Source organism: Rhinoderma darwinii, chromosome 10 (genome assembly GCF_050947455.1).
Source record: "Rhinoderma darwinii isolate aRhiDar2 chromosome 10, aRhiDar2.hap1, whole genome shotgun sequence".
In the NCBI taxonomy this organism is placed as follows: Eukaryota; Metazoa; Chordata; class Amphibia; order Anura; family Rhinodermatidae; genus Rhinoderma; species Rhinoderma darwinii.
The window spans coordinates 24933510-24960553 of record NC_134696.1 but is presented as its reverse complement, the minus strand read 5'-3'; the positions used below and the strand labels follow the sequence as shown (position 1 = coordinate 24960553).

At 42.2% G+C, this 27044-nt stretch overlaps 3 protein-coding genes across 8 annotated transcripts in view; 1 reads left to right on the top strand and 2 right to left on the bottom strand.

The window, feature by feature from the left end:
* PPCS (phosphopantothenoylcysteine synthetase) overlaps positions 1 to 4893 on the bottom strand; it is a 7506-nt gene extending 2613 nt beyond the window's left edge. The window contains exons 1-2 of one of the 2 annotated variants that reach the window (XM_075839538.1): positions 4838 to 4893; positions 78 to 181 (exon numbers count right to left, since the gene is read on the bottom strand). In XM_075839538.1, coding sequence (XP_075695653.1) covers positions 78 to 170 — 93 coding nt within the window. In that variant the 5' untranslated portion in view covers positions 171 to 181; positions 4838 to 4893. Of the gene's footprint in view, positions 1 to 77; positions 182 to 1893; positions 2481 to 4837 lie in introns of those variants that run through there. The other variant, XM_075839537.1, reaches the window with a different exon arrangement.
* On the top strand, positions 3955 to 24189 carry ZMYND12 (zinc finger MYND-type containing 12). 2 transcript variants are annotated; one of them, XM_075839536.1, is made up of 8 exons: positions 3955 to 5121; positions 6820 to 6961; positions 8701 to 8872; positions 9181 to 9350; positions 10246 to 10368; positions 12956 to 13064; positions 14511 to 14656; positions 23874 to 24189. In XM_075839536.1, exons 1-8 carry the CDS (start codon positions 5012 to 5014, stop codon positions 23964 to 23966), a joined length of 1065 nt encoding a protein of 354 aa, XP_075695651.1. In that variant the 5' UTR covers positions 3955 to 5011; the 3' UTR covers positions 23967 to 24189. The 2 variants fall into 2 exon arrangements, with proteins under 2 accessions (XP_075695651.1, XP_075695650.1); XM_075839535.1 differs by lacking the exon at positions 23874 to 24189 and adding an exon at positions 15199 to 15375 and having other exon boundaries at positions 3958 to 5121.
* Positions 18622 to 27044, bottom strand: part of RIMKLA (ribosomal modification protein rimK like family member A) — a 29478-nt gene continuing 21055 nt past the window's right edge. For 3 of the 4 annotated variants that reach the window (XM_075839532.1, XM_075839533.1, XM_075839534.1), the window contains one exon: positions 18622 to 27044. In XM_075839532.1, coding sequence (XP_075695647.1) covers positions 26596 to 27044 — 449 coding nt within the window. In that variant the 3' untranslated portion in view covers positions 18622 to 26595. The other variant, XR_012850832.1, reaches the window with a different exon arrangement.

Here is a 27044-nt window from a genome sequence, read left to right as displayed (position 1 = left end):
TCTATGGGGAGTGTAAGTATTTACTAAAACGGACAGGTCCTCTTTAATACTTTTTAGCGCATTTTAAATTGAAGTACCTGTAACGGACCGCTAGACGACTGGATCTTGTGCTCCGGTATCTCTGCTGCTGGGATGTAGAAGTCGGATACAGCTGCAGCCAGGTAGAACATAGCATTGGATCCTGGAAGGAAATAAACTTAATTAGACTGTGTTCACATCTGCGCTAAGAATTCAGTTTTATTCTTCCATCATAGAGCTGAGAAACGGAATACAATGCTGTGACGAAAAACAACGGTGCCCAACTAACCCATTTCATTTTAAAGAGAACCCTTCACCTGCCCCTACATGTGCAGCTGAGTGCAGCGTGTAATAGGCCGGGCTTCACAAACCTCGTCTCACTTTACACTTTTTTCCTATCTTCCTCCGTTATTTACATATCGGTGCCGTTATATTTGGCACCCGATATGTAAATAAGCCCCTGAACTGTCAATGGGGCGTTTCTATCTAAATGGCAGGGGGGCGTGATGTCTTCGCACTGACACTGTCCAATCAGCTACGGACAGTGTCAGGGCGGCTTGCGCGGTGTTCCCTCCCGTGAGAACACACAGAGAGAGAGCGGTCTCTGCAGCACCACCAGTCTGTGAGTTCTCTTGAGAGGGAACACAGCACAAGCCGCCCTGATAGAGCGAAGACATCACGCCCCCTACAATTTAGTTAGATAGAAACGCCCCATTGACAGTTCAGGGGCTTATTTACATATCAGGCGCCAAATATAACGGCACCGATATGTAAATAACGGAGGAAGTTAGAAAAATTATTTCAAGTGAGACAAGGTTTGTGAAGCCCGGCCTATAACACGCTGCACTCAGCTACACATGTATGGGCAGGTGAAAGGTTCTCTTTAATTTCGTCGGGTTTGCATTACGGTCTTTGAGTAGGTTTATTAGAGCCTTGGGCGCTGCGATTTTTGGACCTAAAGGCTAATACAGACGAGCGGATGTCAAATCGGAGTCTATTGAGGGATCCGTGAAAACGGACAAAAATAACGTCTTTTTTTTACACGCCCTTCATGCGGTCCGTTAAATCCGGACGTGCGAATAGCCCCATAGAATTACGTGCAGTCGTGTGACGGCTGTTAAAAAACAAAACCGCTGTCACACGGCCACTTTATACATTCGGCAAAGTTTTCCCAATACACTATATAGCTCATCTAGGAATCCGGGAACATATGACGGATCCCCATACTCCTCTAATAGCTTCATACTACATGTACCTATACTTTTATGTGGCTCTCCGCCTGTAGTGGAAATATTGGTCAGAGAATGCAGTGACCAGGTTTATGGGTTTTCAATTCCCTGGTCACCATTACCGTTATTAGACCATCAAAGGGTTCCCTGGATTAGAAAAACCCTATAAGGCAATTATGAGTTAGCAGAGGGACGTCCCCTCATTTGTGGCCGATACATAGTTATGGGGGTATATACGGCTGGCACAGAGTGATGGGGTCACCAGTGACAGGCACTTAAAGGGGTTATCTCATCAGGACAAGCCCTTTAAGCACCACTTTGGTTATCAGCTTATTGCAGGAGCTGAAAACCTGGCGATGATCTCTTATAACCGGGGCAAGGCGTCACATTACATTACATGGCACCCGTTCAAATGAAGGGACGATCATAGAATGTAAGAACGTGTCGTGTTATTTAAAGTGGAGATGTCTTTTCTGAATGGGGGTGCCAAGTGGGATATTGCCCATATACCCAACGCGTAGGGTAAGGGTCAGTCCAGATGGGAAATACTGGTCATGTCGGTGCGTCTGTACCTGTCTAGTGAAAAAGCACCCCCATAATAAATACATGTGGGATGATATATCATTGGCTACTTTAAGGGACACACCTAGAGGGCTGAGGGCTTGAGCAGCAGCCAGGAGCAGGTGTAGGTAGTCAGAGAGTGTATTGAACTCTATGGGCAGCAGTCTGCCGGACTCCTTCATGCTTTTATAGTCCTGTAAGATCTGCACTATCCCGGGCAACTGGCTCTGCTCAGCCTCCACTCTAGGAGCATCATCTCCGGGTGCGCTGGGAAGGTGCAGCCGCAAGACATCCAGCCAGTTGATGGCAGCATAGCGCCGGTTGTACGGGTACATAGAGCGGTGTCTGTGCAGGAAGATCACGGCATAGCCAGCCTGTAGAAAGTACTCAGCGGATGCTGCCCCCCTGCGGCCGCTGCTGAAATTATCCAGGAAGCGCACAGTGCGGGATTCCAGCGGGACCTTGGTGCCCCCAGAGGTGATCAGCACCACCCTGCGTCCCTCAGAGTGGTGGCCCCGGGCAAACGACTCCATCGCCCGAGCGGCGTCCTCCACCGGTACTTGTGGGGGAGCAAAGTCCTGACGGATCTGGTCTGCTGGATTTGGCTCAGCCATAGTGTGCGCCGTATAAAACGTCAGGATAGAGCTGTCACTAGAAGTATAGCGTGTTTAGGTTTACGTCATTTCCTGTTGCGACGGAAGTGATTTGGGCGCCATCTTTGAATGGGGCATTTATTTTTTACAACTCCTTCCCTCCTCAGAAAGCTACCAAAATTGTAATAATTACATTATTATGTAACCATAATAGTCACCAAGATTCACTTCCCCACTGTGCAGCCCGAATCATGGAATCAGTGTTATCACAAAGTAATCTTCTTTATTATTGACTAGATGGAATGTGAGATTTATCTTACATCACTCATCCTGTCGCTAAAAACGCTTCCTGCAATAGCACAATTGTGTGTAATAATAACAATCCGATATCATGACATGTAAATCCAGACTAACATAAAAGATGACCGTGTCAGTCTCCACAAGAAGGTGGAGTACTAAGGTGGTCACCCGTGCAGGCTAGGACTGTTGCTAGGCAGCCTCCTAAACTAATTCAGATGTTGCCTAGCAAGCTCGGTAATTGTAAACGAGTATTCATTAGGGAATCTGAAGGACACTTTAAGGAAATGTTCACACGCAGAGTGTTCAGGCGTATTTTGGGGCATAAACGCCTCGAAATACGCCTGTAAAAACGGTAGCTGAACACCTACAAACATCTGCCCATTGAAATCAATCGGAAAAACTGCGTTATGTTCGGATGCCGCTGTTTTAAAAAACAGTGCGTGAAAAAACTGCCAGTGAAAAGAAGGAGCGTCACTTCTTGAGCCGTTTTTGGAGTTGTTTTTCATTGTGACAATAGAAATACAGCTCCAAAACCGTCTAGAAAAAAACGCATAAAAAAAATGTTTTCAGCTTCAAAAAAGGCTAAAAATCGGAGGCTGTTTTCACTAAAAGCAGCTCAGTTTTTGACTTTGCATGTGAACATACCCTTATGAACAAATCCTAGGGTTTCCCTTTAGGAACTCCTTAGTATCTCCGTGTCTGAACCCATGCTAGGAAACCTGTTCACAATTGGGTATAAAATCAGCATTTAGCGTCTGCTTTTTAAAGGGAACCTGTCACCAGCATTTTAGCTATAAAGCCAGCAATACCTGGTGAAAGTGGGTGAAAAATCATTGTCATCTAAGCTATAAATATGTTCTAAGTAAGCTCTGTAGCTTTAGTATTCCGTTTTTCAGTGGTCCCACGCCGTATGCAAATGAGCAGAAAAGAGTCAAATCTTCATCTGAAAAGAGTCCGATTTTCATTCCTCCAGCGTCTCAGAGTGGACTCCACCTCCTTCTTTTTGATTGACAGCTCCTTAGCCAGTCAGGGCCAGACAGGTGGCAACGGTGGGCGGGGTTAAGAAGCTGCATCCCAGAGGGAAAAATAATTACCATAAAAGGCGGGAAGAGTTTAAACGACAATATTTACAGACAGAGGAGGACTTCAGGAAAGAAGAGAACAGGAACGAACTCTGGACAGCTGCGGCCATTGAGGGGTCAGGCGAGTTTAACAGGTAAGATGTTGATGACAGGATCCCTTTAAGACAAAAAAAAAAGACGTATAGGGCCCTGTTCACACTTGTTGGTTTTGACACAAATTTTGGCATGATAAATTCTGTGGCAATTTCATCCCGCGGCGCGGAAGAAAAAATATCAGCGAGAATGAGCAGAATTCTACTTAATCTCGGGAGGACTGCACAGAAAAAACGGCGGATTTCCACATGCAGATTAGGCCTTATTGAATGGGGCGGATCCGCGGCTCCTCGAACTGCAACATCCGCGGTAGAAATCCAAGATAAGCTTTCGATTTCTGCTAAACCCGACAGGCCTGGACATGGCATAAATGTTTTCTGTGTTTAGGATCTACTCTTGGCTTTAAAAAAAACGGATGCAAAATACTGATCAAATACGCAAGGGCAGTATTACAAATACGTATCGTAACGGATCTATATTATACTGCTCATAACCTGTTAGGGGGTTATGCTCTACCTCCATTTGTCTCTGATTCTTTATGGGGGTGCACAGAATTTTTTTTCCCCTCATAAATAATCTGTAATAACAATAATTGTGGGATGTTATACAAGTCAAGGTGGCACCCTACGGCCGCCCAAGGACTAGGCAGAGCTGGTTTTAGGGGGTGACAAACCGGGACCCAAGGACCAACATGAATTTATTATTAACCGCTTCACTGCCTTCACTACGACTTGCGGTTTTTAAAATATTTATGTTGCCATGATGGCAATTAGTAAGCGATACTTATATGATAGGTTTCATTTTCGGACTAGTGGAACCAGTGTAAAGCCCAACTGGACTGTCACCAGCGACTTCTCGGACCAATCATTGTACTGGGATGACTGGTTCCATTTAGGTCTCAATGACACACTCTGGAGATTATTTACAGACTGTGCAGCAGCAGTTGTGGGACTACAAGTACCAGCATGTCCTCCTGTCAGCAGCCCCAATCACAGCGATAGTAAAGGATATGTGACCACCATGCTTCAGCCACAGAGATCATGTGATGACGTCACATAGCAACCAATCTCAGCGTCCTTAGCAACCGACGTCCGGGCCGCTGGATGTAACACATTGCACAGATCTGGGCCGTCTCATGGCGAACGTGAACCCTCTGTCCAACCCCAAAGGGGTGAAGCTGCAGTGTGAGCTGTGCCGCAGCCCGGCTTATATACAGTGCAGGGGCTGCAAGGTGACTTATTACTGGTGAGTAGCGCAGATTCTTATAATGAATATGGCCGTTCTTCTACTACCAGAGATGCTGCGTCATGTTAGTATAAGATGCATGTACTTTACAAATACAGACTAGACAGCGGTGCACGATCAGATCATTATTGTTCCCCATGTAATCTGTTCAATTAAAAGACAGCCACTAGGGGACGCTGACAATCAGATTGCCACACGCTTGAATTTACAGTCCGTCACCACTAGAGGGCGCCGACTGAAATAAAATGAATATACATTACAGTACATGGTATCTATTGGTATTTATTATTAGTTTGAAGCTTTTTTACTTTCATATTTATTAGTATTTGATGTTAAACTATTACCAAGTGGTTTAAAACTGTCTGTTTGGATTTTTCATACAATCAATCAAAAACGAATAGCAGGATGGGAATCTGTTCCATTTTTCATGTGACATAATGACTATTAGAACATTCCCTATCATTATAACATATAAAGCTGAGGATCCACAAGTGCATCACCATTTCATACGATATTACATTGCAGAAAATTGTTTGCGGACAATCACGTGATTCATGATCATCATCAAAAATCCAACACGTTTAAGTGGAGCCATGGCCTAGCTTGTAAAGAAAAGGCAAACTCCATAATGTAGAAAAGTAGAGATTTATTTTACTACAATTTTCCTTCTCCCTTCTTAGCAAAATGTAAAGCTGCGATCAATATTCCGATTGGTGTTGGCATTGGATGTGCAGAGAATCTGTATCATAGATCTACATTAGTATGCGGAGCCCCTTTCATTGTTTCGTCTATTGCTACATTTTTATTATTGGTGCAAAGTTGGTCATTTTAATATATCGCGGGTAGAGTTCTGGAGGTCTAAATCTCCCAATTTCAACCTTGAGGAGCTTTGCAGATCCTGGCAAGACATTTTTCAGTCCCTGTAAGGTTCCGTAACATGACCGATTCATTTAAAAAAAAAAATATGACCAGTTTGGCCTTTATCTTTCTTTCCCTAATACTTATTGTATTGGCCACTTCAATAGAAAGTATTATATAAAGGTGGCCATAAACGCTGCTATAATTGGACGCAATGAGATGATTGGTCTGAACCAATTGAAGTACTAAGGGGAAGATGTATTAAGACTATTCCAGTCTTAAAGGGGTATTCCCAAAATCATAAATGATAACCTATCCACAGGATAGGTGATCATTTTCTGATCGCTGGTAGCCCCACCACTGGGATCCCCACCGATCGTGAGAACGGGGTCCCGACTCCCCGGATCCTCCTCACTGCACTCCTTGCATTGAGGAGGAGTTTGAATGAAGCGGCGGTTGAGCTTGCATGCTGCCGCTCCAGTCAACGTCTATGGGACTAAAGGAAACAGCCGCGCGCTGTATTTGGCTGTTTCCGGCATTCCCATAGACTTTGACTGGAGCGGCAGCATGCAAGCTCAACCGCCGCTCCATTCAATGACCTCTCAACCGCAGTGAGGAGGATCTGGGTGTTCTGGGCCCCCTGTTATCGCGATCGGGGGTCCCAGTGGTGGGACCCCAGACTTTAGAAAATATCACCCAGCCTGTGGAAAGCTACACCAGCCAGGAGCTGATGTAGATTTCTGAGATGTCTCCCCAAATAGACATCATAGGACATCTCACCAGTTACTTTACTGTACAATAGACCGAGCTTTAAAATTGCTGATATACATTTCTTACAAGTGACGTGGAGCACCAGCGGGCGGACTGGACGAGTATTCATGAGAAGATATGTCAGCTGCTAATCCCGGTCCGTACTCCAGTCCCTTTCTTAAATTCTGCAGCAGAAAGATCCCATTCCATGGAGCAGTTATTACAGAGAAAGGTATGGAAGCTCCTCATATGTACGGACTCTGCGCAGAGCGTCATTGTTTAGACTCTTTGCAGATGCTTTAGGCTGGAATCACACATGCAGTTTTTTTTCATGCAATTTTTTGAGGCAAAGTATAAGGCTTTGTTCACACTTGCAGCTTTTGGTGCAGTTTTATGAGCCAAAGCCAGGATTGGATTAAAAAGGAATGGGAAGTATAAAGGAAGGATTTATACCACTCCTTCCTGTTGGATCCACTCTTGGCTTTGAATGGATCCAGTGGTTTAAAAAACTGCATCCAAATGTGGACCTCAAACAGCACCAAAACCTGAATGTGTGATTCCAGCCTTATAAACGTAGACAAAGCCATTGATCTCCAGTGATTGTTGTAAACCTTTACAGTTTCTATATTAAAGGGGTTGTCCAGTCATAAGAGATTGATGACCTATCTTCAGGATACTCCATCAATATCTGATCAGTGGGGGTCCAACACTTGGCACCCCCACCAACTAGCTGTTCTGAAGCGGCTGCGCATGTTGATGTCCTATCCTGCGGACTGGCCATCAGTTTCTTATGACTGGACAACCCCTTTAAAAAGCACAATATAAAAATCTGATGTCTTAGGCTCTGTTCACATCTGCTTTGTGAGTACATTTATAAAGGAAGCCTCGACTCAGTACGGGTTCGTCATACCGCGGCTACTAATGGTGTCCAACAGACCCTATCGACTTACGTTGGGGTCTGTCAACGTTTTTATTGTGTTCCTCATGTTGACTGCAGGAAAAGCACTGCATGCCGCTCTATGATAACCATCAAATGTGATAGAACTGCCAACAGAGGCTCTGAACGAAGCCTTTGATGATATTGTGAACAGAGCTTAACCGGATTCTTCTCTTTTCACGCCAGGCTGTCATAGTTCATCCACTGCATTATAAGTGCTCCATTTTTTTTTACTCTAATTGGGTCCAAAATATTGGGCTGATTAATTTCATAATTTATTCATAGGGGTTGGAGATCTATTTGGTTTTACACAGAGCTCTATATTCCCTACCTCTCTACATATATATTTAAATTCTAGAATCCTGTCTACCAGCAGCCACCACTAGGGGGAGCTCACTGAAGACAGTAAGTTCAGTAAGCTCCCCCTAGTGGTGGCTGCAGGCAGCCAATGTGAAATGGCAAGTCAGTCAGGTTGATGACAATGAAGACAAACAAACTGTATGGGTAAAACATCTGCCCAAACTTAGTTAGTACCCCTTCTGAGCTAACTACATTGCTTTCTAGGAGCTCAAATATCTAAGAGATGTAAATGATAGTGTACCGGATTGTCAGAAGTGCTCCCCCTACAGTAGCTGTCCTCTACGCACCCCAGTTTTTGGCCCGATCACAGAAGTCAATAGAAAAATTCAATCCCTGTCCAGTTTAAACCTCTATTCACACTGGGAATTAAATACTGTGCAGTGGTAATACTAGTGACAGCCATCATTTATATACTTTTTGCTTCAGTTACTAATTTTACTCAATAATATACTTTTTTTTCTACCTGGTTATCCTTGCTTTGCCCTATTCTTCTGGTCTGTGACATTCCATATTACATTGCAGCAATGTGCTGGAAAAAAGTGTCGGATTATCAGACTTTCTGGATTATCAGATTAAAGTAATTTTACGGGGCAATTAATCATGGTGCCCTCCTGTTGGTGATACAATCAGACAGTGAACCAGTGTATAATTTAAAGCTACTTTTACCTCTACAGAAACACTTAATTGAACTGACCAGTAAGGAAGCTCAGAGACTCCTGTATGAAGGGCGCCATATGCACGTCATCCCCGCCGCCACCCATTCCCTGTCTTTCAGTGTGGATGTGTATGGACTGACGTCTGTGGCGCTTGTGCCAGTCTACCTCATCCTTGCTGAAGCCAACATTGGTAAATATGGCAGCTGGAAACGTGTAACTATCTACAAATGTTCGATATTTCCGATAATCTCTGCAGGTGATATAATCTATGATGTTATTACTGGCAGCTCTAGTTGTATATGGTGACATTGCTATAGGGGATGCAGAGGAGGCAGAATTCAGACATACAGGATCTGGTGCTTATGGGGGTCCAATGGCCAGATAAGAGGGCACCAGTACTATAAATGGCATGTCATAGTTGGGTGCCCATTGACTTACATGAAGGATATGTAAGTTCCATATATTGATTATTCTGTATTTGTCTCATTGTTTGATTAGGTCTTGGGCATTTGACCCAGGCAGAAGAATATCTGTCCCATGCCTATTGGACGGTACTGAAGGCTACAGACTGCTGCGATTCTATCAGATCCAAACTACACCGCAACCTAGGACTACTCTACTCAGCCAAGGGGGAATTTGAGGAGTCACTCCGACATCTGTCGAATGATGTAAGTCAAATGTACATGATCATTATCAGCCTGGTCAGTAAGTAATAATGAGAATATGACCACATGTTCTCTGTACAGTCTATAAAATATAAGTTATTGCATTGTTTTTTTTAGGGACCGTTTACATATTTAAGTAAGGATCTTTGTACAGAGTTGCGGAATATGTTGGCGCTATATAAGTAACAGAAATAATATTTATATAAAGACATCATATCAACTCTCAGCCTTCTCTTCTCTTATACATTTTTTTTTACATATATTTTCAATACCATTTATTCATTTGGTTGCCCTTTTATGACCTTTCCCGTAGCTGATTTTTTGACACGGCTGCACCAGTGCTTTATAAAGGCGTAAATAATGCTTCCCTAGAAACCAAGCCCTGTGCCTCGTTTAATGGGGTCGATTTTTATGCACTTTTTAATCTCAGGAAATAGCACTTAAAGGCCTAGTTCACACAGAGTTTTTTGACAGGTTTTTTGATGTGGAAACCACGTCGGGAAAACGCGCCAAGAAACGGGCGAAAATACCTCCCATTGATTGCAATGGGAGGCGGAGGCGTTTTTTTCTCGCAAGCGGAAAAACCGTTTCGCGGTAAGAAGAAGTGACATGCCCTATCTTCGGGCGTTTACGTCTCTGAACTCCAATTGACGTCAACGGGAGTCAGAGAAAGCGTATTTCGCTGTGTTTTTGCCCATCGGCGCTCAATGGCCGCGGGTAAAGACGTCGCAAAAAATTTGGCAAACGGCGTGCAGGCAGATCAACATCTGACTCAAAATTCCAAACGGAATTTTGGGGCAAAATTTTCTGCCTGTAAAAAACTCTCTGTGAACATACAACAGCTATGGACACCTTTGTAGAATAACTAAATAATTAGAGATTGTTTTACTTTTTCTAGGTTTATTTTGCAAGTAAAGTTTCAGGACCGAGTCATATCAGCACCTCCGGAGGATTCTTCCATATGGCCAATATATTTTTTCGGCAGAATAAAATGGATGTCGCTGATTCTCTGTATTCTGAGGTATGTTATCCAGTTGCTTTCACAATTAAAGGCTAACTAAATTTTCAACAAACTTCTAACATGTCATAGTGACATGTCAGAAGTTTTTATCGCTGGGAGTCTGAGCACTGAGTCCCCCACCGATCGCTAAAACGAAGCTGCAGAAGCGCTCGGGTGAGCGTGAGACGCTTAGTTTCTGATTGACTTTTCTCAGGAAGCCAATGTAGCGGTTTACGGGCCATAGACTTTCTATTGAGTCCGTACACCAACTGCTCGGCTTTCCGAGAAGAGCCAAACAGAAAGCAAGCATCTATCTAAAAATGAATTTCTGTTGTCTGTTCTTTATACACGGCCAAACGACCGGACCAATCTGCACCAAATTTGGCACATAAGTAAGGTTTAGACCAGGTTTCAGCTCTCTAGGACCTACCATTCTCGACATATACACAAAAGCAAATATGACACCACTGGCTTTCACATGAAGGACCTTCATATCACATCAGATGACCCGTATTAGCCAATAGAAGCTCGCAGGTCCTTCATTCTTATCCTCACTCACATACACACAATTTTAGACCAGGTTTCCATAACAACCAAGCCATTTTTCTTTACTCACCGTCTTACTCGCCATAAACTAACTGTACCTATACTGGTAAATTCATACCAGTCATGCCTCCAAAAAGGAACCCTGCACTTAGACGAAAAACTCCTGTGGCAAAGTACACGGCTGCTGCCCGAGCTGCTGAAATCTCTCAACAGAACCAAGCCTGTGGACTTCAGCATTCCCATAAATTTAACCCCTTTCAGACCATTCATGCCTCCAAAAAGGAACCTGCACTTGGACTTTATTGGATATGTCGGCTTCATATCAGTAGGAAATGAAGTTTTGAACCACAAACAAAAAACAACTAACAAATAGACCAGTGTGAAGCCGGTGAACTCTGCTATTCTATATTATAAAAGTGAATGTCTGTTTGTCGTCCTCTATAGGCATCCAAACACTTGAACCATTTGACCCCAAATTTGGCACATAGGTACATTCAGGTGTCCGGTATCGTAAATGTCCCAACCTTGCCGTTGTTCTCTGCTATCAGCCATTACAGAAAATGTCTGTTTGTCGTCCCCTATAGGCATCCAAACACCTGAACTATTTGGCACATAGGTACGGGTGTTCAGGAAGGTTTTCGTAAATGCCCCAACCTTGCCGTTGTTCTCTATTATCAGCCATTATCACATGGTCACGATCCAATACTATAGAAGCGAATACAGACATTCGCTTTTATAGTAAAGATGTTTTTATCTGGCAGTAGCAGGTAGTGCACTTTACAAGATAATCCTAGATGGGAAGGTACAGGGGAGGGGTTACCCATAGCAACCAATCAGATTACTGATGGCCAGGAGGAAAGCTGCATTACTAGCTGCAGAGACTCCTTTTGCCCAACTGGAAGCTGATCAAATGCGTCATACTGCTGCTCAAGCTGCTGAAACTCCTCAGCAAACTCAGGCTTTCTCAGCAACAGATCAGACAGGTGGCTCTCAGAAGTGCAGAGACTCCTGCCTGAAACCAGCACATCATGATCAGCATGCTAATAAGTGGGCTTTCATGCGTGATGCTGTTTTCAATTATGATCCAACCATAGTCTATGGCCAACTGGTAATAAAACTGAAAATGTTGTTATTCAACAGGCTCAGTCACTGTCTTATGACTCCATTCCCTACCAGTTTAGCTGTTAGGTATTTAGGAAGTTAAAATTGAAATAAACAATGTGTAACTGTCAGCGTATATACGGCTACTAGCGATTTCCCCTTAAACCAAGAAAATACGAGGGCATGGATTATACTCCTGGGCACCCTTGGAACAAATCCAATGAGCACACAAACAGACAGACCGACACGTTATACCCGGGTAGTGCCAAGTACTTTTTCTAGTATATATATATATATATATATATATATATATGTATAAATTTATGAATTTCTGTTGTCTGTTCTTTATGCACGGCCAAATGACTGGACCAATCTTCAGCAAATTTAGCACATAAGTAAATCAGACGCTTAAAAGGTTTTTCATCGGGTTTCAGCTCTTTAGGGCCTACCATTCTCGACATATTCACAAAAAATTGCAGTACAAAAGCAAATATGGCATCACTGGCTTCCACATCAAGGTTCCTCCTCTATATCACATCACATGACCCACATTAGCCAATAAAAGCTTGCAGGTTCTTCATTCTATGCCTCCAAAAAGGAACCCTGCACTTGGATGAAAGACTACTGCAGCAAAGCACATGACTGCTACACGAGCTGCTGAAACCTCTCAACAGAACCAAGCCCTTCTCCAGGCCGACAAGACACATATATATATATATAGTTTTCCTACTTTTTCTTGCACTGCATATATATATATATATATATATAAAAACATAGAGCAACATATGTGCTGGGTAGTAATGAAATAACAGCTCATGGGACCTAATGCAAAATCTGTGAAAGGGTCACCTCTTACCATGTGCGTTCTCATGTGGCATTGGGGCTTTTGACCCCAGGTGCGACTGCTACCTCTGCACTCCCTACAGCTATGCCCCTGACTGTAGACTTGTTTGTTTCTTAGGTCACTGATATATGGCACGCTCATCTCATCAGACTGGTGGAGGTGCAGATACAAGTATCAATGAGAAGCGGCCCAGGTTGGTTTGATGATGCTGATCAGGAACACTTAGGTATGTTTTTGTTAAAGGACTTTTCGTGTTTAAGAAACAAGTAACAAATATTGGGACTAAACAAGATGCACCTCACTACAACTTAGCCTAAAACATAACATAAATTAAAGGTCGTTAAAGGGGTTATGCGGGGATCAAAAATTATTATCAGTGTAGTCACTGCAGTATACTCGCTAATATACATTCCGGTCCCCCGTCGAGCTGAATCTGAGATTTTCATCGATTTTTATAGCGCTACCGGGTGACCGGAAGTCTGGTTGCACAGCCTTCTTCTATGACGATATGACTCTTCGTCATGTGACCAACTTCGCTGTACTCCATATACAAGCAGGAGCAGTAGTACAGTGAGTACATGGAGTACAGCGGAGTTGGTCACGTGACAATGAGTCGTGTCCTCATCACAAAAGGCTGTGCAACTAGACTTCCGGTCCCCCGGCAGTGCTATAAAATTCTATGAAAATCTCAGAATCAGGGTGACGGGGGACCGGAATGTATATTATATTAGCGAGTGTGCTCACATACTGCAGTAAGTACAATGCTAATAATTTTTGGTCCCCACATAACCCCTTTAACTCAGAACAATCACTGACTATATGCTGTATATAGGCATATGGATATTATAGAGGATAACTGCCATAAGTGTCAGAGTCTATTATGCAAAGCTTCCTAAAGCTGGTCATACTAATTCTCTCAGGATGTGATCGACGTTCCAATATTTTTCCCACCGGGACACCGGTCATTAATGAAGCATAGACTGCAAGATCTCGGCAACGATCTCAATGATTTTCCCCGTATTTATGTGTATTGCCGCACTTGTATGATTAATATACTACCTTTTTAAATGCACCACTTCAGTAATGCCGAAGAAAATTTAGAACAAATCCTAAACCAGTGATGATTAATGGAGCAAATTTCCTTTGGTCGGAACAGATTGTCGAATAAATGTAACAATAATGGTTAATGTTTTTTTTTTACCGTTAGGTCGTTAACTTTTCTCATTGTGTCTATGGCCGGGTTAAAGTGAATGTCCATCTTTTAACACCATGTTGTTTTTAGGTCCTACATTCTGTGTTGATTAATTTCAATATATACCTTCATAGTGGTTGGTGCTCCATTTTTCTGATGCAGCGCTCCAAATCCCCTGTAATGATAAAATGACAGCTGCCTGCAGCTGCCACTAGAGGGAGCTTAGGAGTTTACAGCATACACAGTAAGCTAATAAGCTCCCCCTAGTGGTACCAGGAGGCAATCATAATTTTTATTATTTAAATCTGTCTTTGCAGGGAATTTGGCGCTCTGAAAAATGGAGCTCTGACCACAATGCAGATATATTAAGAAATGAATCAGCACAGACTTTTAAATATATTAAGATTTAAAAAACGCAGATCAATTTTGTTTATTATTGGTTTATCACTGATCATGTGATTATTTAATTTCTTTCTGTAGATGAAAACCAGGAAGCTGAAGCATTGCAGATACTCAGTGCTATATATGACATCAGAGAACAGGCAGTAAAGAAAGAGCCTCCTAAGATGGCAAAGATCCTGCATACTCTGACTATGCTTTACTTCCTCAGCAGGGATTTCCATAAAGTAAGTGTCTCAGACGATTCCTCAGTAGTACAGTCAGTGGATCATCAAAAATCTAATATCTATAGGTAGTTTGTGAGATAGATTCTATCCATGTGTCCCCATGACAACACTTCCTCACCTGTGTCCTGATGCTGCAGCATCAAAGGAACGTTGAACAGATCCCACTAACCATCATCATCATCAATATTCTCATCCCACTTGCTGATATTCAAGTCAGTTCGGATGTGGACATTGATATGTATATAAATTTGGGTCCAAACAACGTCAGTGCTAGCATGCGGCAGCACCAACGAGCGGAGGGAAATGCAGGAATAGGGAGAGATGAGTAGCTGAACGTTTGGTCTGTAAAGGGGTAGTTTGGGGTGTGAGGTCTGGTCTGGGGTCTGTAAAAAGGGGGGTCTGATCTGTATTTATAGGCAATGGTGCTAGCATGTGTATATCGGCAAATGCTACTAAAATTGTGTCATACAGTAGACCCTAAAAGATATGAGGCGCCTAACTCACAAGCTCGGACAGTAATATATGGCTTTGTTTTATTACAGGCCAGTGAATGGGGCAAGAAATTGATTCAGATGGCTGACCAGCTACCAAAGGAGGATCAATCAGACAGCGTCACAGTCTTAATAGAGAACATTGAACGAAAATTAAATACCAAACCAGATACTTACCAGTGAGACACTTAAAGGGGTTTTCCTATCAAGGACATTTATGACATAACCACAGGATATGTTATAAATGTCAGATAGATGCGGGTCCCACCTCTGGGACCTGCACCTATCTCTAGAACGGGGCCCCCCTAAACCCCTTTCTACCTTTCTTGGTCCCGCTGCCTTCCGAGACTCTTCCTGATTAGATGTTCGGAAATGATGAACAAAGCTCTCATAGAAGTGAATGGCGGTTACGGAAACCCTTCTATGGGAGTTACGGAAACAGCGTAGCTCAGCGATTACATGGTTGGAAATTATGAAGTGGCAGAGGGAACCGAGAAAAGGTAGAGCGGGGTTTAGGGAGCTGCGTTCTAGAGATAGGTGCGAGTCCTAGAGATGGCACCCGCATCTATTTGACATTTATGGCATATCCTGTGGATACGTCATAAATTTCTCTGATGGGCAAACCCCTTTAATATTCTTATCATATATCTTCTCTCAGAGTCTGGAGGATTTGTAGATGTGTTCCCATGTTCCATCATTAGGTAAAAATGAAACAAAAATCCCATAACCACGTGAGCATTGCAGATAAACAGAACATCCGACCCTGTTCTGAAGCTTATTGTCATTTACAAGACTTATATTACTGTTATAGAGCACCTATCATTATAAAAAATATATATATATTAATATATAACACTCTGGGAAACACATTTAAGCGCTGTTCTGATTCTGCCCTGGACAGAACTGCAAGAGCTATGAGATTAGAAAAAAAATAGTCTTTTTTTATTTTATTTCAGAAACGGCGCCACTTTTAGCCATAGGCTGTGTCTAGTATTGCGGCTCAGACCCATTCTTGAACAACTTTTTTCCTAATCTCATAAAACCCATTTAACTTGTGATCCCGACACTATAAGTCTGGAAAGCTAACTACTGTGTGACTGTCACGTCAGCCAGGAAGGTTTATATGGGACAAGATTTCAGCTAAACAGCACTGAAATCCATGTTTCGACCTGTTAGCTCTCCTGACATGTTTGTTTTAGTAAATACTTGCATAACAATTCTGGAGCATTTGTCTTAGATCTCTGCTTTGTTCTCATCTTCTGTTATTCCTCCTGGAAAGATATAAATAAATTGACAACTGGGCATTACCATTTCCCTTTTCAATAAGGTATGTCTCTAGACACTCCGACATTACCAGCACTAATTGTACAGAGCCAAAGCGTGTAGGGACACACCTCACTGACAAGGGGAATGGTAACGCCCAGTTGTCAATTTGTTCATACATTTCCAGAAGGAATAACAGAGGAACAGTACAACGGCGAATTCTAAGAAAAGATGTGGAAGAATTGTTATTTCATAGGGAATGCAAGTATTTACTAAAACAGCCATGTCAGGAGAGCATAGGGGTCCTCTTTAAGCTGGACCCCATATTTTCTGCTTACCTATTGACTTAGGGCCTTGACCTTTAGTTGTCCAGGAACTGATGGACAGGATTAGACAAAATAACGGTTGACGTGTGTTACCAGTAACAGAGAGACAGGAATCCATTACTGTGTCTTGTACCAGCAAGTTTATTAGGAAAATCATTTTCGTTGTCATGTTTAGCGCAAAACAGTCATTTTGGTGTTACATTGCCATTGTGAATTTTAAGAACAGTAAGGGTATATTCACATGGTGCAATGAAATCGCTGTTTATTACCACAAATTGACCACGCTGTGTGAATATACCCTTCATGACTGCTAGAGAGTGGGAGGTAGTCACCTATTTCTTACCACCCCTCCCCCCCAAAAAATATAATACATTACCGGACTTATAATAAATCTTTTTTTGTCTTCTTTTTCATACATGGTTCAGTTTTACACGTATTTACAGTTGTGAACATCGCTGAAAATAGCTACAAGCAGTGAAGACACATACAATGTACATTATTACAGCCTACCTACAGTTATCTATATATCTATTTGTACACATTGGATTGCTCATGCTTCTTAATATACAGACTGTGTACTTAAGGGGTAACTATCTGGCGGGGTATGGCTTAAAGGGGCTTTCTGGGACGCCAGACTCAAACTTCAGTGTAATGTTTTTAGGAATTTTGCCCCCAGTCTCGAAACAATACGGCGCCATTATTGCAGTCATGTGGCCCCCTGTACATAATCACAAGACCACATTGCCCATGGGCTCTGAAGCTGTACCGTCTACGCATATGCGTGCAGCGATAGAACTCATGGGTCATGCAATCACATAATTCACATTTTTTATTACGTCCTGGAAAACCCCCTTAAAGAGCACTTCTCCTTGCAATAGAAAAGCAACATTACTTATAGGTTCTTGTCATCTATTCAGTTGTTAAAATTCTGTTCAGCCATTTATTCTGAGAACCAATATGTCCGCCGATGCTGCTCCTTGTTATGTAGTGATACATCCCTCACTTCTGTATGTCCGCATTACGAGCCGCCAGAGCATTCTGTTAGTAACCAGCAGGACGGCACGAAATCACTCATGGTTGTCCTGCAAAGTTGTCAGAAGGCGCAGGGTATTTCACAAGCACCAATATGGCCGCCATTACAGCCCGCACAGGAGTTCCCACCAAGACTTCGAAGAGAGTCCGAAGGGCAAATTTGCCTAGTTATGCAGAGATGAAGTAGAGGGGGAGGTATCATTATATAACAATTTGCTGTTCTGGACTGTCACGCAGCTTTCTCAGAAACAGATATAACCAAGAAGATGCTGAGTTTTTTCGTAAGTTGACCGAAGAAGACGACTTATATCTACAGGTGATTTTTATGAAGCAATGTTCTATTTCACAGTGTCTGCAATCCCAAAAATTCAGTATGTGATGACGAAAGCCAGAAGCGGATATTGGCTGTAGTTGAACAGTGCGCCATATTGCTTGGTGGGCTTCCATAGTGATCGTTGCAGTAGACCCGCAAATCCCTTGTGCGTTGCAGACACCTACAGATCAGAGTGATTATAACATTTTGGATTTTTGTTTTTTATGAACTAGGTATATCATGCATCAGGTTCATGCTAAATCCAGCGCAAAGCAATACGGCCGTCTATAGTTTGTTACCCAAAGAAACATTTTATCTTCCTTGTGTTTTAAATGTTGTCAAATTAGCAAGAAGAGAAAACGGAGGCATCCTGTTATATAAATGTAACAGTCTTTATATTGTATGATTGTATTCTCACTAAGCCAATGATCGTATTTGGTTTTATACCCATAAATATATTGATTTATATATATATATATATACATATATATATATATAAATCAATATATTTATAGGTATAAAACCCAATATGATCATTGGCTTAGTGAAAATACAATCATACAGTATAAAGATATATAAAAACTCAAAAGTTTAAATAGAGATGGGGTAACATCAAAATGGTGCCCCCTCCTGATACTGGTTTATCCCACCATACTGGTATGTCAGCTTGGTATTTCTTTTCTCTATTCCTTCCTATATCTTGTAGAGAGAAGGGCATTGTGGCCCGTAGGCCAGACCCCTTCCCTTATTTGCTAATACTGTGTCGCCTATGTTGGTAGAGGAAGTTGTGGAGGCTCAGGCTGCCCATGGAGTAGTGGAATGGAGCCAACATAAACTGAGGCCACCCCTCTTTTTGTGTCCTTGACTAGATCAATTAAAGGATGGGAAAAGGCGATCGCTAAATGCATCTCAACTAAATCTGGGCCCCAATGGCTGCTTGGCCCCATAGCAACTGCTGTGTCAGCTACCTTGATAGTTACGCCCTGGTGATTTCTGTCGCCCTGGGTTCCCCCCTTTTCCAGAGCAATTGAACTAGTAGACCCCATCAGATCAAATATACTAATGTAGGAAAAGAAGTGATCAGTTATCTAAAGGTGATATACTCTCTTCCAGTGCATGAAAAATTATAAATGTATCCTGCCTACACAAAGAAAGACTACAATTAATAATTAGCTAGTATAGTATACCATTAAATGCCTTGTTGTAGGTTATAAACTCATATACAGTGAATTTTACGTCAAAGTGTCTACACTTTATAGCCAGTAATTGATAGCAATAACTTATATTGATATACATAGTGACTTAAAAAAGACCCCTAAAACTTTTATAAAGTTCTGCTGATTTAAATAAAACTTCAGATCTCCGCGTGAGTTTGATTGGCCATTGGTGCACATGAATTATTTTTGTCAAGAGCTGAATTTCTGAGATATTTGTTTGGCACGTGGCACATTTTCAGAAGTGTGAATCCAGCACCATTTCTTCACAGACCAGATGGTGACAGCCCTGGGCCACTAAGCTGGGACCAGTGACATCACTGCACCCACTGTGGTGATGTCACTTAATTCAAGATGCTCATCTGATTAACTGAATGTCAAAGGCATCAGGGGAGTAGAAAGTAATCCATTGCACTGATGGTTTCCGGCATAAGGGTCCGCCACTAGACCTCAGGTCTACGTGGAAATGTGGGCTCTGGACCAGGTTTTTAGGCACTGGCAGGATCGGCTAATACTCAGACCAGGTTCTTCAATAAAACAAAGATTATAAGTTGTTAGCATTATACATATCATCAATACTAATGAAGAAACTTCACCTTTTGCCTGCATGGTGAACGGTGTGGAGTTCATCACATAGATGTTAACAGTTCCTAATTCATAACTCCCTACAATTCCAATTTTTGAGACCAGAAATAGGTGGAGGCTCATATGTAACAGAAAGATCAAGGATTCATGCACACATTATGTTATTTTACTCTGGAGGGCCTGACATGTCTGTGTCTTACACGGTCAGCTCATTGATTTCAATGAGAACTTGGTAATGCTTCATTTTTCCTGCGGTGGCGCTGCAGGTTAATTGAACATTTCCTGCAGGGTTCCCCTACAGGTTTGCACTGATCACTGGGGCTCCCAGCGACCATATAACTCAGCACATCAATGCTCATGTTAAATGGCTGTCTATATTTCATCGTACATACAAATATTGTATACATACCCTAAAGGGTAAATCAAAGGAGAGTGCACCCCCTAGCAAAAATCAAAAAGGAGCTCCCTTCCTGGTGTTGACACCACTAACACCACTGCATCTCTTTCCATCCTGGGGCATCAGATGCTTCCACTATACCCTTCCAATCCATTGTTAGGGCATGTTTAGACATGTCCTATTTTTTACGGTGCGGATAACGCATGGCAAATCTGCAGCAATTTACAGTACAATACAAGTGGATGGGGTCTTCAAAGATGTCGCAAGACAGCGGCTAGGAGGAGTTTGCAATGAGCAGAGGTTAGGCATGCACGGTGCCCCTCCATTCAAAGTTTATGGGGCTGACGGAAACAGCCGAGCATGGCAGCCGAGACGCGGATGCCCTGTACAGCTTCATACCACCCATTGGTGAGGGATGGGCCAGCTTGTTTTCTATGGGCTTTATAGCAGCCACTTAGGCTAAACCCCTTAATACATTTTGTTTTTGACGATATATTGATAAATACAACGCACTGATGTGTCGTGACCCAACAGATGATATGTGAAAAATACGTGAAAAATTAGCTGTGAAATACTAATTCCTACATAAGACTCAAAGAAAGTCAAATTTTCTTCTATACTCAAAAACAAAAATTTCTTGTGGCAAAAGCAGCATACATTTTAAAATAACGGCACATTTATCGAATTAAATGCACCCCAACAGTAACGTAATATAGGTTAGAAAAAGTGACGTGCAAGTGATGTGCGTCTTATTTATAAAAGACTTGCGTCAATTTTTATTCTTGTTGTCAGACATGCAGAACAGTTTTGTAAATGTACATAAAAAGGGGCGTGGCTAAAGAACTTGTGAATGTTGCCCATATATATTGTTGAGGCCTCATGCCCACTTCAGTTTCTTTCGTCAGGGTGCTATCCGTTGTTTTAACTGATATCACTGTGAACACATTCATTTCAGTGGGGCCAGGCACACTTCCGTTGTTTTAATGGAACCGTGCGGGCGTTCCGTCAGAAATAGGACAGGTACTACTCCTGTCCGTTTTTGACGGTACAGTCTCTGCCTTTTCATTGATTTGGTTCGTGAAACAACGGACTGCACACGGAAGCCATCCGTGTCCGGTCTGTGGAACGGCTGATGGAAGTGTGCATGCAGCCTAACACGTTCATGTTCAACAACCGTGAGGTGGCGTTAGTGTGACGTGTATCCATTCTGTGAGGCGCACCATACGTTATATGTATAGTGCACCATTTTGATAAATTTGATTAAATATACGCCGTATTGTCTCCTCCTTTGTAAAGTGTATTCTCACAACAATATTAATTAATGTCTCCCAACAGATTTTGGACTTCATGAATCAAAACTGCTTCAGACAAGTAGTGTCATAGGAACCAATCACAGTTCATGTTTTATGTTTCCAGGGCAGTTTAGAAAATGAAAGCTGGACTCTGGTTGGTTGCTATGGGCAATAGGGGTGCTTGTTTTGATGAATGGGCCCTTTTACCTATAAATCTCCCATTGTCATGTCATAGAAATTAAGTGGTGGTCTACATCTTTGAATAGTTTTTAACACATTGGGGCGATGTCTCAAAACCTGTGCAAAGGAAAAGTAGAGTAGTTACCAATCAGGTCACTGCTTTCATTTTCTAAAAGGCCTCTGAAAAATGAGTTGCTATGGGCAATTGCTCCACTTTTCCTTTGCACCAGTTTTGATTAATCTCCTCCCGATTTTCTGCCCTTTTGCAGAAACAGTTTGTATAATTTTCTCTTGAGGAAAAACAAACCACATTTCCAAAATCCTAAGGGCATGTTCACATACAGATTAAAAACAGCTGAAAATGACGGAGCTGTTTCCAGAGAAAACAGCCTCTGATTTTCAGCTGTTTTTGAAGCTGAAAACGTTTTCGGAGCTGTTTAAAACGGCTCAAGAAGTGACATGGTCCTTCTTACGGGGCGTTTTTTTACGCACCGTTTTGAAAATGGCGGCATAAAAAAACGCCCCCGTCTGAACGAAGCACCGTTTTGCCCATAGAATTCAATGGCAGATGTTTGTAGGCTTTTAGCTACCGTTTTTTTCTGCTGTATTTCGAGGCGTTTACGCTCCGTAATTTTCAGCCAGTTTTACGTGAGCGTGTGAACATACCCTCGCATTCGCAATGATTGTTCACCTAATGAAAAGCCTCATTCAATTATTACTGACAGTTGTGGACGGAAAGTTTGAGGTTTTTTTTTTTTCCAATTCTGTGATCAGATGAAAAAAAGGCGGCAGCCATCCTACATATAGTGGAACAATGCACCATTGCTTTGGGTCAGAGGCGTAACTTCAATGTCCTGACCCCCCAATACAAAATCTGTAGCAGGGCCCCCACCTACCATGTACCATTTTGGTCATCTGACAGAAGGGCCTTTCTGCCCCTTCATGGTGAGACTGCTACCTCTGCACCCTATATCGCTATACACCTTCTTTTGGGACATCCCTTATGCAACTATCACAGCTCTATTTAGCCATCTTGTTTTTACGCCAAACTTGCTATATACATTTTTCCAATGAACACTTGGGCATTGTGTTTTCTGTATACTCTATAGGGATTTCTAACACTGGTTGGTTTTATATTATGCTTAGGACACGTTTATGGGGCATTTTCTTTCATGTCATAGCATTTTTTGGCTCATTGACATTAATGTAAAAAAAAAATGCAATATAGAAAGCTGCATATAAAAAAACACTTTTACATGCAACAACAATTGCAAGTTGGAATAGGAAAAAAAATGGTGATTTAATATGTGGCGCGTATTTTGGTGAATACCGTACCTGTATTGTTTGTGTGCACAAGGCCTTAAAGGGGTTGTTCACCTTCATGACGTTTCATATGGAGTAGAGAGAGAGAGAAATGCAGCAGCTTTTAAAATTGGGATGTACAATCGATACGAGAGCAGTGTTAGGGTATGTTCACACGCACTAATTACGGACGTAATTCGGGCGTTTTTGCCCCGAATTACGTCCGAAAAATGCGCCTCGATAGCGTTGACAAACATCTGCCCATTGAAAGCAATGGGCTGACTTTTGTCTGTTCACACGAGGCGTATGTTTACGCGCCGCTGTCAAATGACGGCGCGTAAATAGACGCCCGCGACAAAGAAGTGACCTGTCACTTCTTTTGGCGTAATTGGAGCCGTTATTCATTGACTCCAATGAAAAGCAGCGCCAATTAAGTCCGTAATGGACGCGGCGTTCAAGCGCCTTCACATGCCGTTATGGCTGAAATTATGGGGATGTTTCCTCCTGAAAACATCCCCGTAATTTCAGCCGTTACGGACGCTGTCGTGTGAACATACCCTTAAAGAGGACCTGTCGGCTCTCCTGACATGTCTGTTTTAGTAGATTATGTTATTTAACAGGGAATACAAGTAATCACTAAGACAGACGTGTCAGGAGCGCTGGCAGGTCCTCTTTAAAGTCACTCAATGAGATTATTAAGACAAGAAACAGCGCCACAATTGTTCACGGACTGTGTCTGGTATTGCAGCTCTGTCCCCTGTTCGAGCAATGTACTGCATGATTTGGATTTTGTTAACTTGGTGTTGTTTTTAATATTAATAGGACATGTCACAAGATTCTGTTGGAGTTCAACCTGGTCCAGCCACTGACGCCTCCTCCTACCAGACTCTTATGACCTGTACATCGTGCATGTGATGTTTGGAACAATCTTGCCTCTATTTGTAGACCAATTATGAGAAGTCAATCAAATCACTTGCAAATCATGAAGGCGTCACTGTTGTACACAGTACATTAGTCATGCCACCAGTTCCTAATGAATAAATTGCTTCTCACAAATATTCCTAGGGCTAATAAAAAAAATCGACCTCCATAGTAAGTGACCTGTTAATGTATTAGAGGCGATACAAGTATATATATTTTATTGCCACTCCTTTATAATAGGATAACCTATACTGCACTATTCATATGTTTATATATGGATCACACGAAAACATTCAGTCACCATAGGCCTGAATTGGCCGACAATACATTTAATAAAATTCCTGGTCATGACCGATAATTACATGCACTTCAGTTTTTAGTTAAAAAAAAATTGCATAATTGTTCTCAGATTAGTCAAACACAATATTGTGACATCTACTTAAAATAGAGATTGGGTCACTTCTGCTTTTGATCTCTAATGGATAATTGCCCTAATATTACCGATAATTTCTATGTAAAGGACAAATTTCAGTAAAAATGAATTTTGAAATTAAGTGGCTTACAGGATCCAGTCTCCCATTTTACTGGAGCAGTGGCTGTGCCTATATGGCCCTTCTCCATTGAAATTAATCTGAACCTTTCAATGCTGTCACCCTCTTCAATTCGACCCAACACTGACATTACTATATTTTGTCACGGAATTCAGTACCCTAACTTGGGAAAAGTAGATACATAATGCATACTAGTCTACCCCAGGTGAGTGAACATGCTCATATACGCTGATTGTCCCTGCCCTACCACAGGGAAAGGAGCAGCTGTCATCTGATAGCTGCTCTCTTCTTTCTTTCTTTCTAAAACTTCATTGCCCTTTTTTTAGAATCTTTTTTAAGCCACCGAAGATAATTGCCATCTGCTTCCATTAATAGCCTGCTCAGATATTGCTGTCCTTCCAGAATTTTTTTTATGCTCTAAGTTTTAGATGTTGTGTAGAATTTTGGGCACCTGTGTATTAGAAGGACATAGCTGAACTAGTGCAAGCGCCGAGAACAGCGACCAAGGTAATTAAGAGAATGGGTGGAATGCAGTACCAAGAAAGGTTATCAAACGTGGGGCTTTTTAGTTTAGAAAAAAGACGGCTTAGGGTGATTTCATTACAATGTACAATATTATAATCGGACAGTACAGAGATCTTTCTAAAGATTTATTTACACCTAGGCCTGTAACCATGACAAGGGGGCATCCTCTAGAGGAAAGAAGGTTTCACCAGAATCACAGACGGGATTCTTTACTGTGAGAGCAGTGAGACTATAGAACTCCCTGCCACGGGATGTTGTGATGGTTGTTTCCTTAAACAAGTTAAAGAGGGCCCGGATGCCTTTCTTGAAAAATATAATATTGCAAGTTATGGGTACTAGATTCTGGAGATGGGATGTTGATCCAGGGATCTATTCTGATTCCCATATTTAGAGTCGGGGAGGAATTTTTCCCCTAATGAGGCAATTGGAATCCACCTCATAGGGTTTCTTGCATTCCTCTTGATCAACACGGAAGGATTATAGGTTGGACGCGATGGACCTGTGTCTTTTTTCAACCTTATCAACTATGTAACTATCATCAGTAAAAAGGCAGTGAAGAGAAAAATCCAGTTTAGCTCTGGCACTGCCATATTTTGGTGCCGCCATTAAGTATACAGCAAGCCCAGCTATTTGATAAATGGGGGTCCGACTCCTGGCACCCCCCGCTATTCAGCTGAATTAAGGGGCAGCGGCACTCCAGCGTCCCCTTTATTGTTTACCTAGACAGTGCCTTACATATGGCTGTGGCTGGTACTGCAGCTCACAGCAGTTCAGGCCGATTGAAGTAAATGGGGCTGAACTGTACTTACAAGCACAGTTACAACCTGGGTAAACAATGAAGGGGATCGCTTCGGCACCACGGCCCCTTCATTCAACTGATTGATGGGGATACAGGTCAGACCCCCCATTGGGGGTCTGATCAAATTTCTTGCCCCATGGACCTCCACAAACTTTGATCCATCCCTGCCGATGGCTGTTGCAGAAACTGCCTACAAAGAACCCCATTATATGGGCCATGTCTATGGCACATATTCTCTATCCTAGGATGATGACTACTGTCATCACACTGTAAAAAATACTGAAATGTAGCGTTTTTCAACCTCCTTCAATAGCCAACTTTATCCCCATACTCAATTGTCATTGATACATGAATTACTGTATACAGAGCACCGAAGTATGAAGACAAGACTAAATCCATAAAAAAAAAAAGGATAGAAATAATTTTCATCATGATAGATTAATTGCTTGTTGAACCCCACTATTATACACCCATGAGGAGGAAATGCGTTTCTTATGACACCCAAAAATCTTTTATGTTCCCCTATACACGGCCACTTTGTATTCTACAGGTGCAAATAATAAATTAGATCCCAAGAGTAACATTGAAACTGTTGAGACACAAGAAAGCAGCAGAATTATTACATTTTTAGCACTATAGCGGCTTAGAACATATTGTTTTTCGTTATTTATTTGAAAGCCCCTATTGAGCCAAGTTGGCCACTGTGATTGATCACTGCATTCATTTACACTGGTAATGAAGAGGTAGTTTACTCTGCGACATCATTACAGATACTATCTGTCTGTATCGGGGAACATGGCTTTGGTGCATTGATAGAATCCCTGATTTCCTTTACATCAGAAACACTATTACTACAGCGCGATCCATCACCGGTCGTGTGAGTGCTGGCAGATGCAAGTGCTTTTGTCTCATTGATTTCTGGAGGGCTGGATGCTGCAGATAGCAGAGACATTTCTTTTGATTGCCTACTGGGGAGAAGGGATATTGCAAAATCTGCAATAATACCGCCAAGATCTAATTTACACGCTTGGTCAAATTCAGTAAAACCAACATTTGCATTAGCCTCACAAACCACAAACGATCCATTATCCTTCAAGAGAAGGTCGATGCCGCATATGTCCATCCCCAGAATGTTTGACACTTGCATAGCTAACATTTTGCCTTGTTCACCAAGAGGGAAGGTGGTGCCCACGCCGC